The sequence below is a fragment of the Malus sylvestris genome, chromosome 9 (assembly GCF_916048215.2).
Source record: "Malus sylvestris chromosome 9, drMalSylv7.2, whole genome shotgun sequence".
Taxonomy (NCBI): domain Eukaryota; kingdom Viridiplantae; phylum Streptophyta; class Magnoliopsida; order Rosales; family Rosaceae; genus Malus; species Malus sylvestris.
In genome coordinates, this window is record NC_062268.1 from 30,791,104 (window position 1) to 30,806,265 (window position 15,162).

At 37.6% G+C, this 15,162-nt stretch overlaps 1 protein-coding gene across 5 annotated transcripts; it reads right to left on the reverse strand.

Annotated features, from left to right (window-relative positions):
* Positions 1-418: 418 nt before the first annotated feature.
* On the reverse strand, positions 419-14,577 carry LOC126582675 (LEAF RUST 10 DISEASE-RESISTANCE LOCUS RECEPTOR-LIKE PROTEIN KINASE-like 1.3). 5 transcript variants are annotated; one of them, XM_050246845.1, is made up of 5 exons: positions 9,582-10,760; positions 2,682-2,705; positions 2,248-2,586; positions 1,246-2,147; positions 419-732 (listed from the first exon to the last, which is right to left on the reverse strand). In XM_050246845.1, the coding sequence occupies exons 1-5, from the start codon at positions 10,483-10,485 to the stop codon at positions 703-705; spliced, it is 2,199 nt and encodes a 732-aa protein (XP_050102802.1). In that variant the 5' UTR covers positions 10,486-10,760; the 3' UTR covers positions 419-702. The 5 variants fall into 5 exon arrangements, with proteins under 5 accessions (XP_050102802.1, XP_050102804.1, XP_050102801.1 ...); XM_050246847.1 differs by lacking the exons at positions 419-732; positions 9,582-10,760 and adding an exon at positions 13,636-14,577 and having other exon boundaries at positions 941-2,147; XM_050246844.1 differs by lacking the exon at positions 419-732 and having other exon boundaries at positions 941-2,147; positions 9,582-10,763.
* Positions 14,578-15,162: the final 585 nt, after the last annotated feature.

Here is a 15,162-nt window from a genome sequence, read left to right on the forward strand (position 1 = left end):
AATTTATATTTATAAAAAGATAATTAAATCCATGTTGTTTAGTTAATCAATTATAATAAATAGATAAACGGTTCGTAATTCATTTACTGAATCCATTCACCTGTTGATAAAGTTCGATGACCAACCGATCTCATATTTAATTTTTTTTGTCTTTTGTTTTTTCTCGCTAAACAGCGTTTTAGTTGTAGTAAATGTCACACTTGTTCTTCCTTTCTCAAATTTAACAAGTGAAAGTCAAGGTCTAACAAATTGAAATCCGATGCTATCCCCTCAAATCTTTGCTTTTCTTTGGCTTCTGGTGTCAAATTGTCAAACAACTTTTTCTTATGTACATGTCACGCGTAACTTTCGTACTCTAAATAAAATGGGCTTTTACAAATGAGCTTGTTAGCGTACTCCATGACATGGCATTGAAGAATAAGAATAATTGTTTGGTTTGATTGTGTATATAAAAATGTATAATTATACATAATTGTACTGTACATTCACACAAAATACCGTACCGTCCAAATTCATCTCTGCCGTACGTACTGTATAATAAAGAAAGTATCGTATTGTGTCATCGTATACCAAGTCAGTCGCCAATCAGGCAATAACAATTTGCGTAGTGGCATCCTAGATTTACAAGTTACGAGTTACCAAATCAATCCCACGATCTGGAGGATAGAAGCAGCCAGATTGCTCTCACCACCATGGCTTGGATTAAATAGTTTTGTCCCATCTCTTAAAAACCTGTTGAGGCGAAAAATAGAAAAGAAATATTAAAATGTGAGGAAAGGTTATTAAAAAAAAAGAAAAAGAAAAACCATGTATTAGGTTTTTGACAAACGTCTAAACTACAGGGAAAGGGGTTCAAACTTTGGTGCAGAGTATAGAGCAAATTGTTTTAGCTAACTTTGCTGAACCTAAATATGTTCTATTTGTAATATCGAAAAACCGATAAGAAAATACTAACAAAAATACATTTCAAGTGCTGATGGCTTCACTTGTTTATGTACATTGTCTGCTAAGCATGCACAACATTGTGATGATGCTTCTTCAATATAACTTGTATCAACAAATCAAAAGAAAATCAACTAACAATATGGAAAGACACTCGAGTTTTAACATCCGTGTATATGAGAGTATACAATACTTTTTACCATCTGTTTTAGAACTCAAGGCTGCAGCCCACTGGAAAAAAAAGGAAGGAGGATATGGAAATCTCTACTGCTAAAAGGAACTAGGTGTGGTAGAGCTGCTAACCAATTTATCAGTTCCATTCGAGTCCGGTGAAAGCGGGGGTGGCATATTCCTCAAAAGTCCAACCTCGTCTGCTCCGATATCCAGCACCACTGCTTCGCCGTTTTCTGAACCAAGATCTTCGTTTTGGACTGCTTTCAAACCCTTCAACACTTCGTCCATGGTCGGTCGCATATCCTTCTCCTGTTGCAAACACCGGAAAGCCAATTCTGCCACAGCTGTTGTCATCCTTCTAACTGAAACGTTTGTTTCAAACCCGAGAAGAGGATCGACCAGCTCATTTACTAAATGGTTTTGGATTTTGTTGACGGCCAGGTTGGCCAAATTTATGTCAAGCCGATGCCTATTGGTGTCCACTGCTTGTAATGACGATAAAAGCTCGATCAGGACCACCCCAAAGCTATATACGTCACTCTTGTCTGTGAGTTGGTAGCACTGGTAATACTCGGGATCAACATAGCCGGGAGTCCCTTGCGGAGCAGTTGACACATGGGTGGCATCGTTGGGGAACAAGCGTGACAGACCAAAATCAGCCACTTTCACGCAAAAGTCGTTGTCTAGGAGAATATTGTTGCTCTTGACATCGCGGTGTATTACATCATTGCGATGGAGGTAAGCCAGTGCATCAGCTGTATCTATGGCAATGCTCAATCTAACAGGCCAACTAAGAAAGCCAGATTCCACTCGTTTCCCATGGAGATGGTCAGCCACTGTTCCATTAGGAATATACTCATAAACAAGGAGAAGTTCTCGGCTGCGTTTTGAGGTGCATCCATACAGCTTGACAAGATTCCGGTGTTCAAGACGAGTTAAGATCTCGACCTCATTCATAAATTGCTCCACACGTTTGAAATTGTTTTCATAAAGGCGCTTCACTGCAACTACACGGCCATCAGGTAGTTTACCTGGACGGACAATTAGAACGTTTAACAAAACATAATCAAGATTATCTGTTGGTGAGATAAATTGCTTGCAAAGTAGGTGGAAAAGGAAGTATTTTCGAACCATAGTAAACAGTGCCAAAGCCTCCATCTCCAAGCTCTTTAGCGGGGTTGAAATTTTCAGTAGCTTCCTCTAATTCAGTATAGGTGAAGACCTGAACTCCAAAGTAAGTGCTCGCCTTATTATCATAGTCAGGCTTGGAGGTAAAAGAGGGATAAGACGGGATGCTCTGAGATTGAGAGAGATTAGTTGAGGGAGTTGCAACGCTAGTGCTTGTAAGGGGTGTAGGAACCTCTTTGCTTTGAGTCTCTGCAGCAAGTTTCCTCTTCTTGCGTTGGATGAAATAATAAAAATAGAACCCAACAAAAATGCCGAAAAGAATTGCACCTCCTACAGCAAGACCTGAAGATGAAACAAAATACTGTTTAGATTTTCTTCTCCGCCCCATGATGCCAGTGGAAATATTACAGTAAGTTGTTAATGAAGTGAATTATTACCTATCGCGATTCCCGTCTTTTTTCCTACAAAAAAAAGAAAAGAAAAGAAAAAGAAAGCAGTGTTAATAAAAAAAATTGATAGCAGATTCAAAAAGTTAATAAAAAGAACATCATCTCATCCAAACTTGATTTGAAAGTTAGAAACACATGAAGAGAATTTAACAAACTGTAGATACCATACAGCTTCTATAAAACCAAGCAAACTTATATATGGGAAACTAATAAGAAGTGGACCGAATTAGTCATCTACTTGAATTCTTCTTGCATCAAGAACTTTGCATGTCATACACTACAATATACTCCCAAACGTACGGTGTACCAACGATTCTGCTACAGAAAGAGTTGCAAACTTCACATATTTTCAAATTAAACTCCAAATGTATGCTGCATCAACTCTGAACATGCCATATGGGGTTATATAGTTTTGCAGTTTTGCTAGAAGTATAAACAACAGTTTACTTGTGCAGTTCAAAGAGTAGTTAGTCTCGTCTAATTGAGTCAAAGAAAGAAACAAAAATCCATGTTCCAAAACAAATAAATCAACGAAACATTGAGATCGCAACACTAGTTAAGTAGTACAGTACACAACGGTCTTCTAATTTTTCGGATGAATGAGACTAGACTAATATTGATTTTGATGAAATTGAGGTTCCACCATAAAAACCAATTGGCAATATGGGGAGTAGCCCAAGAGCAAACCTTGTCCCTCACCGATGTGGGACAACTCTCAACACGCCCCCGCACGTGTGGCGGATTTTCAAGCCTACACGTGGACAACAACTGGGTGACATGGAGCTCGTGTAGCTGTTTGGCTTCACACGAGGACAACCCACTCTGATACCATGATGAAATTGAGGTTCCATCATAAAACTAATTGGCAATATGGGGAGTAACCAAGACCATATAGGCACATAGCAAACCTTGTCCCTGGGCAACTCTCAATATATTTAAGGGGAAGTTCGATATTCAATTCAAAACTAAGTTATAGTTTTCGAAAATAATGAATGTAAACGGTACCAAAAACACTCTAAACTTTTAAATTTGGGCACCCCAAGCAGTGCCTAAAACTTGCCCAAAACCACTAGGTGTGAATTCTACAATACCCAGAAAAAGGAAAATACCTGCCGGGTCACACAACCGTTTGCCGCAAATGCAAACGGGTCGGTTCTTATCCGAGTCAAACCCACAAAGCCCATTGACATTAAGACACTCAGCGCACTGCTTCTCATACGGGTTCGTATAATTGACATTGAACCCGGCCATGATCGCTTCCTTAAACAGAGACCGGTTGCCGACGAGTACCGCCGCCGTGGTTTTGAGAATCGGCACCGTAATCCCGACGGCGCACTTGAACGCGCTCACGATCGGGTCGAGGGGCACCGGCCCGATCAAGTAATAAGCGTCTTTGAAAGGGAAATTAAGGTCGCAGAGAAACCAATTCTGCGGCATGGGATCGATGAAAGTGGAATTGCAGCCGTAGAAAATAGTGACGTCCATGTCGTCGTCGTCATCGTAGCTGAAGAACTCGGACTCAAGAGTCGAGTTCGCGAGTTTGTCGGTGCAGCTAGAGTTCCAGAGGTCGGACCGCGCGACGGTCATGTTCTGGTGAGCCGGGTCGAGTTTGAGGATCCGGTAGCTCAGCAGCCCGATGGTCAACTCGGGCGAGTCGTCGACGCAGGTGAGGTGGAACTCCGGCGGGCCGCAGTAGGAGGGGCGGGTACCGCCGGTGAAGGGGTAGGTGAGGTTCCGGAGGGGACCGCAGTCGAAGGTTTGGGTGCAGTTGGAGAGATCGGCATGGGCGGGAAACGACGTCGCAACGTCGACGGAGCAGAGTAAGAAGAAGAGAAAGAAGAGGAAGAGGAGCGGGAGCATTGAGGGTTAGGTGGGAGTGAAACGACAGCGTCTGGGAGTTGGGGGCGGGCGAAGCGGGAATTGATCAGAGTTCAGTGATGAAATGTGGAGCAAGGATGGAGGTTTTGTGATGACGTGGCGGGCGGCGTTGGTTGACTTGAATGTTGGACTGTACACAGTTTTTGAATGTTTTTCGGAGGCCGCCGACAAAAGATGTGCGCTTTTTACTTTACTTTTTAGGCTGTGTTTCGATTTCTTTGCGTTGGCATGCTATGGAAGGAATTCTATTTGTTCAATAATTGATGGGCATTTTGGTAATTTCATCAAGTATTTGTAGTATTATTTGTCATTAAATACCGTAATTATTGTTAATTATTTGTGATCGGTGCGAGTGTTGGTCAACTACTAAAAGGTTTGAGTCAAACAATGTGAATGAAACCCAAGTAGATGATTTCTTATTAATGGCAGTTGATCAAAGTAGGGAGATTTTGGGTGTGAAAAGAAGATGTCATACAAGATATGTATTGTACTAGTAGTTATCGTATTTCTAGTTAAAATTCTCACTTAAAATATAAAAAAATAAAAAAATAAAAAAATATAAGTAATCAAAGAGCATATGGAAGAAAAAAAGAGGTGTGCTGAATATTTTTTTCTTAAAAGTTCAACAACTATGCACATGCAATTTAGTTATTATTAAATCATGGTGGGGGGGGTGTTTTGTGGGTGGGGGGAGGGGTGGGGGGTGGTTAATTAACAAAGAACAATCTCCATCTAGAGTTTGATTAAATGGACCTACGTTTTAATAGTCTAATGCCTTAGGCATGCATGCATGTGAGCTTTCTTCAACCAACATCAAAACATGGAAGAAATCGTGTTCTTCCCTCAATTGTACCTAAAGAAATTTGACCAAAAATATAAAAGAAAACTCTACCTAGGAAGTTTTTGCCAAAAGTGACCTGTTCAAAATTTATAACTGAATTTACACCAATGGATCATCTTCAAATGCAAAGCAAATCCACTCTAATCAACAACTTCCTAATGTATTGGAAAAGTATAGTTTCCTAGCATATCTGTTTTGCACATTGTTTGATTTCTTACATGTAAATAGTCATTACTCTTTACATAATGACATGACATCATTTTATAATAGAAACTTTACAATCTAAACCGTTCATTCTCTTTATCATCACATACAAATCATCTTCATTTGTTTTAGAGATCGTCCAGTTCTCCATATGAATGAAAAAAATTGAAGATTAATCATAGGGACATTACTTGTTACCATGACCGCCAATTTGTTCAACTAATATGGATAACTAAATTGTCTTTAAATTTAAAAAAAAATCTAGAGATTATCTTTAAATTATGATAAGGACAATGAATTGATGATTCAGACTATGACGTTTGTATGGTAAAATGTTACAACGCGTCATGTAAGAATAGAAATAACTTCTTACATGTGGCTACTTCTAAAGAGTCAAAGTATTATTCTGTTGAAATATAAGCACTCGAAACATACTATACCAATAAAAAATACGCTCAAATAAACCCTAATTAAGCCCAAAATATGAAACACAATTTATTTATTTTTTAAATAACATAGAAGAAAATTATGCATAATAGTATGACGCATTATCGTGATTAATAGATGCACATTCTAGTTCTCGTGTTCTAATACAAGGTTTTAAAATAATCAATGTTTAATCAAATACTTAAAAGTATTTTATTATGTTTCTCCAGCTGCTCTCCATGTCGGTATGGAAAAACTTATATGGCAGGCAGCATAAGATTGCTGAGAACCAAACAAGTTATGACCAATACAAAAATAGTTCCTTTCTCATATTATTTGTTCATTTTGGTTTATTTTAATCTTTATTTTTTACGTTATTTTATTTTTAGTTTTGTTGTTCAAATAAGCTTATTAGTGGGCTCATCGTTGCCACGAGTACCATTTAACATAAAAAATTAATTGAAACTTAAAAGGACTAACTTGAAATAACACCAAAAGATTGAGGAGTTTTACGTACTTAAACCTAGTTTTTTTCAATAGCAATATATCTCAATGGACCATGATGCACCATAGTCCATGACATGGTCATCAACATTCTGCCAAGGTGATTTGCATTGACCAAAAAATGCACCTACATATGATACACATGTGAGTGGGTTTTGTTTTGGCATGGAAAATGCCAGCTGCCTAATGGAAGATTGGAATCTAGAAGCATAAATTAAAGACGATAATAAGAAATCAGAAAAAAGTAGGCACCCAACTTGAAGGTTAAATATGGAATTCCTCATATGAGTTTTGACATGGTAATCAGAAAGAGAATTGGATGGAGATTGAGAGCCTGGAATAGGAGTGAGAAGGGTGTTTGGTAGTGAGCATGGTTATATAGCTTGTTTAAGAACAAAACATGAGAGCAAGCTTAAAACAACAGACGATGAGAAAATGGTGCGCATAAATTACTTTCTAGAAAATAAGAGAACTTAAAAGAGCACATGGTTAGTTAGTAGTTTTAAGAAGCAAAGAAGGAGAAAAAAGGTGTAAGAAAATCACTTCTTTAGAAAATTGGAGATAGTTTAAAAGATCGTATAGTTAGATCACTAGTTTAAGGACATAGAAATGGCCACGAGCACGTAATATGTGTTGCATACTCTTAGGGTTCGTCTCTTCTCTCTCAATCCGATTAATTCCATATAGATTGCTTCCGCATTGCACCATCATTCCTCTACCCTTCCTCCGCCCTCTTTCATCTCCCATTTCTCTCACGCATTTTCCTTTGTCTCTAACAAAAACACATGAAGATGTGCTAAAGCCTAAAACAAATGGATATAAACCACCCTAAATTGGTAATATAAGTTTGTCGTGCAGGATTTTCTAAGAAAATTCTGCACGACAATTTCTTTCACTATCAAATACTAATTTCAATCCGGAATGTTGAGTGCATCAATCCGAGGTCAGTAATCTACAGTCTATTCCACGTATTGCTAATTCGTTTTTGGTTAGATTAATATCTAAATTCTATCATAAACATACTGAAAAGATATTTAGGCGCATACCTTCACATCTTGCGGGATTAGGTCCATCCTTACAGAAACAGGTGAATTCAGCTGAAGATATATTGTACCCACACTGACCCCCAGACACCTGACATTGGCCACACAAGGTATTACTTGCATCCCACTTCAACCCAAACCCGGAATCAAGTGCAGCAACCAGATTATCCTTGGACGAATTCAACCCCAAATCCGCAGCTGCGGATTGAGAAACGCGGGCAGTGACAGTCGTGTTGCAGTAACCACTAATATTCGGCAGCTCTAAATTTGTGACAAAGTAGTAATTAATGGAAGTGGTCCTACTGTTTACGCTGCAATTGAACTGACCTGTGGGCTGATTTGGAAGAGGAATGAAAATTGGTGGACAATCGTAGAACAGAAGTACTTCTTGAGCATCCGAAGTATTTTCGATATGGCTTGATTTTATGGTGGTATTGGCAAGTGACACCGGACAAAGATTGTTCCAAAAGTCCGTTCTAGCAACCCGTAGAGTACTTGTAGATTGGTTTATATTGAGGACTCGATAATCTTGGCCCTCAAATGAGATCACGGGGGCATCTCCGCTGCAGTTGAGCTTGAAATCGGGGAAGCCACAATAATCTGGCCGGCTTGATCCCCAAAAAGGGTAAGGAACATCCCCAAAATTTGCGCATTGAAACGACGCGCTGCAGTTGAGGTATCGATGGTCATCCACAGCCGAAGAATTTCGAACATGGAAAAGGCATAAGGTAGTTGTGATCACAAGGAGTAAAGAGATTTTTTGGAAGGGATAGAGATGTGTTTCCATGGCTAGAGAGAGAGAGAGAGAGAGAGAGGTATTCAAAGTGGTTGAAAAAGGAAGGCTGAACGTGGAATTATCGTCATCTGCAAAGGACGACTGAGAAGACAAAATAGGTGGGTAAATACGACCAAGTGAACGTTAGGTTAAATCTTTGTTTATGTTTTTTGTTTTTTAATAGTAAAAAATAGAAGGTTCTATTGGAGCGTTAATTTAATTAGGAGTGCTTAGGAAAGTTTTGGAGGCCAAGTCTAACTATTTTTATGGTCAGCTTTGCATAGCGGTCTCCTCACCAAATATGTATTGGTTGTCGAACAGATGAGCCACCTTATTAGAAAAATTGGCTTAATTTTGGATTTGTATATAGCTAAATCCCTCTGCACTTAGATTACAATCATCAAAGTCTACAAAGGGTGACTCGCGTTTTCGGTGGAATTGTATAGTTGTATGGTAGGTTAGGTGTATTTTCTAACAGAAATATAGCATTGACAATGACATGTGTGCAAAAACTTTTATTTAAGGGAACTTTAACGAAAAACTCCCGATACTGTTTACTTTAACGAAAAATCATATTTTTATACTAAAAAGTTAATCATTATACTATTCACTTTACCCATTATTTTGTCTTTATCGTTAAAACTCAAAATTTTCAAGTCTTTTTTATTAGTTTTCCTTTATTTAACCACTTGTAGTATGTAAAATGAGAACTTAGAGAAAAAGAATTTCCAGTGTGAGAAGAGCAACAAAAAGGGTTGACTAAATGGTTATGGTAACAACAACGGATCAAAATAACAAAAAGATGAACAATCTTTAAGAGTTTTTAGGGTGGCTCGAGCAGTATTTCCAAGGAACATAAGGAGTTTTTTGGTATTCAATTCGAAAAATAATTCATAGTTTTCGAAATGATTAACATAGCTACGTTATTGGTAATAATTGGTTTCAGAAACCAAAAACATTGAATCAAACATGGGTACCAAACTAATCCATTAATTGTTTGCTGTTTATGCAAACAATTGGCTCTAACTATACTAGATCCCTTCCCTCTGCTTCCTAATTTTTCATGGGACCAGATAGCTCACACCCGAATTTTAGGCCCGGGTTTTCTAACACATACGCCTAATTAAACACGGTTTACGTCTAATCATCTAAAACAAAGAGCAAGCTAGGAGTTCCATATGTGTAATTTATAAGGGAATGACAAGGGACAGACGTACCTCCGCCTTGACTTGAAGTACTAGTTCCATTACATGTGGATGCATAGGCTCGATCTGCGCAGAAGCAACGGAATCCAGAATTAGTAGTATTGTCAAGCCCACACTGTCCACCTGATCCCAAACATTTGTCGCATTCATCGTTGTCAATCTCCAATTGCAGTGAGAAACCCCCCTCTACCGCATCGGTGACAATTGTTTGACTGGGCATAGTGGCGGCCTCTATAGCAAGAGCAGCTTCTTCATAAACGGGAACAATAACCTCATGTGTACAGCTCACAGAATATGCCTGACCAACTGTCACCGGTTGTGTCACATAGTAAACAGGGTTCACTGTATTGCTTATGTTGCAGGACTGCGGACTAGGAAGCGTTATGGCGGCAAAGCATTGGTAGTAAAACGTCATGTTTCTATAACCAGAAACATAATCAAACAGAGAGAAGTTGAGGGTGGTGTTGACAAAAGTCTGAGGACAAATAGTACCCCAGTAATCGTTCCTAGCGACCTTAACGGTCCGAGAATTTGTAGTGTTCATTTGGAGAATTCTATAGCTCGCACCCTTCATGTTGAACACAGGGAAGTTGTTTAGGCATTGGACCTCAAATCCGGGTTGACCACAGTAACTAGCTCGGTTTACCCCCCAAAAGGGATAGGATATGCCTCCGACGCTACCACAAGTGATATTGCTGCTGCAGTTTGTGAATTGTTGATTCTGGCATAGACTTAACTCGACGTTGATCGAAAGGAAGGAAGCGATCAAAAGAAATGGAAACAACGATTGGAGCAGAAAGAAATGCATGATGGATGTTGGAGGAAAACTCTCAGCAAAGAGATTGGAGCATGAGATGGAATGGGGAATTAGTACAAGGAATAATATATATATAAGTTGTTCAAACTTCCAAGTCATGAAATGTAAGCCTTTGAAATATTCAATGAAACAGTGGCCTCTCTTGTTTCTGCTATGAGTTTTCTTCTCATATTTTTTTCAACATTCATATCTGAATATCTTGCACACCGGCGAATCCGAAGACGCCTCGTACTAGTTTAATAATATTTGTAGGAAATTTCCTAGCCCACTCGGAATGATCTAATTAGAGGTATTTTTATATTGAGGTATGAAAAGTATGTCGTTCCAGCCTTCCAGAAGCTATACGCAAAGTCAAGGGGTGATGGAGTCATTGAAAGCCGTCGCAACTAGAAGGGTAGTTATAATAAAAAGGAGAAAATTATTTTCACCTTTTTTTAATTTTATTACTACATTACAAATGTAAGGAAAATGCCATGATGAAAACAATAAACAAGAAAAGATTCCTCAAGTTGTTCTGTGTGAGAGGGAGAACCCCATAAATAATACGACAGGGATAAAATGTTTCAAAAAAAAAATTAAAGTGTTATTTCTAATCCACTGTCTTATTTCTCAATTTAATTTTAATCAATTTTTTAATTATAATTGTTCATTTTCAAAGTAACCGATAAGGATCTTGAAATATATATATAACGATAATAGGTTGGGCACAAAAATGTAACAAGAGCCTTAGATTTACATTGAGTTGTGAAAGGAATGGACGATATGTGAGCCAAATTTGCAAAAAAGACTTATAAAGGATGAAGACGGAAGGAATTCTAAAATGAAAAAGTGTGGATCGATACCCTTTCCAATCAAATGGTAAGAAGTTAGAACTGATGATGGTTGAATATTTATGTTAGTCACTGGAGTGCATAATCACACAACTATGAAGCATTTGGAGGGTTGTTGATTTCCTGGTAGAATTATGGAATGAAAAAGTGTAGACGCTCTTTCCAATTAAAGGGTAAGAAGTTAGCAACTGATGATGATTGGATATTGATGGTACTTACTAGAGTGCATAATCACACAACAATAGAGCATTTGGAGGGTCATTAATTTGCTAGTAGACCATTGTCGGAGAAGACTTCGTTGTTGGGAAAATGGAATTTCAGTTTTTCAGAAATACTATACAATGAGTGGAGGAATAGCATATTAGAGATTCGTTAGGAAGGCTATGTATGTGCGAAGTTACGCGCTTTGTTAGGCTTGGGTCAGTTTTTGCAGGAGGGGATTTTGAAATCTTGATTTGCATATTTGGCTATTTGTAATTAGGTTTTGATTACCTTTCTTGTAGTACACACAATTGTAATCCTATTTATAATTTTTTATGGAGAAGAATACATCATACAGAAAATTCACATAAACTATTAAATTAAGTAATTGATAAATGAAAAAAGTGTGGAGTTTTTTTTATTTTTTATTAAACAATATTATCTACAGGGACGGGAAAGTAGGCTAAGCCTCACACTTAACTAGTTATAATAATGTAGTTTAAATTCACCTTTGATGATAATCAAACCAGTACGGAGTTTGAATTTAAGTTTCTCTAAGTTTGGATTTTTCGTAAAGAGATTGTCCAAAAATGTATATCAATTTCAAACAGGGAGAGATGGACCTCATACGCTGTCCTCACGCACCTTGAGTACAAAAAATAAAAAAATAAAAACTAAAAACCAAAAAATAAAGTGGTAATCGATCAGACTCTAAAACTCTTAAAAATATCCCAATCCCTATCATGTTCCTATAATCTATTGACAAACCAATTAAGTAAGGACTAAGACACAGCCGGTTCATCTTTTCCAACTTCAGACAACTTCATTATAATTTGAAAGGGACATGCCCTCAAACTTTGACAAATATCAGCACTAATTTGACCACTAAACTACATGACCCCTAATTGTTATGGAAGGTTAATATTAATTATCTGCCTAGCTAAAGTAGATTATCAATTTAAACCACATTTGTAAATTGTGTGATAATGTTAGGGAGATCAAATTTTTAAATCAAATTTATAAACTAAATGATGTGTCAACAATAAAAAAAACGCATTAGTCGACACTTAATTAATAATTCAATCATCAACAAGTAACAACCACGTTTGGTTTGCATAATTTGATTTAAAAGTTTGATCTCCCTAGTATTACCCATAAATTATGTGATGTGCCATCAATAGAAAATAAGTACGTAAATCAATACTTAAGTAATACCTGCATAAATTGTAATTATGGTTAAAAAAAGGTGTTGCACAAAAATCACTTATGAGTATATTTTTTTCCTTTGATAAACTGGTTGTGAAAAGAGCCTTACATAATTTTGATTTTATTTATTTATTATTATTTCTTTAGATGGTTTAATATGCTAAATTTGTACAGTTGACAACAATTTCATTTGTTTTCAAACATTTTATTACCACGATCACATTGCTAATCACTCTAATTTTGTCTACATACGTATGGAGTCCAAAAAGTGGCTAAAATATTCTTAAAATTGACAGTGACTGAAATATTCTAAACAATATATACAGTCCCACAGTCCCTGCTTGGTATAATTAGTACTTTCAACACTCTTCCTAGCCACTCTCTAATTCTCCAACATCGGTTAGTTTGTTCAAGCAATTTCTAACCGTATATGCTCTCCCATTCCCTCAATTTGGCATGGGTTTAATGAAGTCACATAAGTCCATGGGACAAAACAAAGTATAGCTGGTTTGGCACACATAATTGTATGGTACTGATGAATGTTTACCTACTTCGAATATAAGTCGGGAATGATGAAATTGAGAGTCCACCATAAAACCAATTGGCAATATGAGGAGTAGCCCAAGACCATACAAGCACATAACAAATATCAACGGGGAATAGGATCCACTACCTTATTCTAATCAATCTAATTCTTAATTTTCTTTAGATATTGAAATACGGACTGTAATGTGGAGATCACTACATGTATCCTGTACGTATGTGGAAGTCATGAATCGTAATAATTCCAATAACTATGATCTATGCAAGTATTGAAAGTCCGAAATCCAGTTGATGATCACTATACCCAAAAAAGTTTGATGTAAGGAACTCAGTTGCCAAAATTGTTTAGCCTACTGATATTTCCTTTCCCTCTAATTAATTGTAGGACGAGTTAAGGATTCAAGTTACTAGAAAGAAATTCAGCTTAAAATGCAAAATCAAGCACAGCTATTGGGTTCTTAGTTCATACCTTTAGCAGGTGGCAGTGGCACTGCTGCTGGATTGTTTATGGCCGCTGTTGTGGCGGCGGAACAAGTCCGGGACTCGGAAGTTTGATTTGGGCAGTGACAAACAGTCTCATTCAAATTCCAACCACAAACACCCCTTGAATCAACACACTCGTCACATTTTCCACTATCCACCTTATACTTCACCTCAAACCCTTCTCTCACTGCAGCTTCAAGTGCCGTCACGTTCAGTATACTGAATATTCCGAAACGTGCAGGATCACTAATCCGAACAACCACCTTTGACTTACAAATCGGAGTGCCCGGGACAACTGCAGGTACTGCAGCCACATTCGCGTAAGTTTCGTTGTCGGGGCACTTGAAAGCTCCAGCTGGTGAGCTAGAAGCACAATCATAGAGTAACGTGACATCCGAAGAACCGAAAACATAGTCGAAAAGATTGGAATCGAGTTTGGTGTCCCCAAACTTTGGTGAACAAATTTTGTCATAGTAGTCATCTCTCACAACTTTGAGTGTCTGTTCATCTTGGTTAATCATCAACAATCTGTATTTGACCCCCATAATCTCAATGGTGGTAACATCATTCGAGCATGCGAGCTTCAGTTCCGGATAGCCACAATTGTCCGGCCTTCCATCTCCCCAAAAGGGAAATCCCACTTTTGTGATGCCTCCACAGTTAAACGTATTGCTACAAGTTGTGTACGAATCGAAGCTTGAGGAAAAAGGAATGCTGATGAGAACAAAGAAGGCGAAATGGGATGAGTAAAAAGGCCAGGAATTCATATTTGGGGGAAGAGAGTGCTTGATAGAAATGAAATGTAAAGAGTTTGGTAGTTGTGGTTGGAGGTGGGGCGACACTTACGAGGAAGGAACTGGAGATGAGCTAGTGACGTTATGGGAAAAGCTTATTCAAAGATGGGGATAAATGGGACAAATTATGAGTACTCCATGAGGTTTTGTTGACTTATTCTTTTTTAAATGCTTTATATACAATCGAGAGTTCTAGAGTTCGACTAATTAAGATACACAATAGGCTAATTATATTTAGTATCGTATTCATTATTTAAGAGAGTCGAACATAATATTTCTGACTTACACGTAGAGTGAAGTGAAACAACGATAATTTGGTATTGAACAAACTAAGATAATCAACTATTGAATCGTTGTGTAGAATGGCTCGTGTGGTTTTGTTGACTTGATCAAAATGTGTCATTTAACGCAAGGCAAAAATTCTTCACCTCTGCGTGTGATTTTCATCGATTGGGGTTATCTGCTACAAGTCAAGCCAAAATAATTAAGTACGAGAGATTTTTTAATGTGATAATCACACGGGATGGTACATCACGTATCGTTATATAAATTGTGGGATAAAATTAATAACTTAAAAAATAAAATTTTCCATCATTTAAATAAAAATATGTAATATACCATCCGTGTTCCCGTCACAACTAAAAATTTCTGATTAAGTACAAGCGTTTCCCAACAAGCAAAGACACCCAGCTTTTAATGGCCTCACAAATTACATCGCG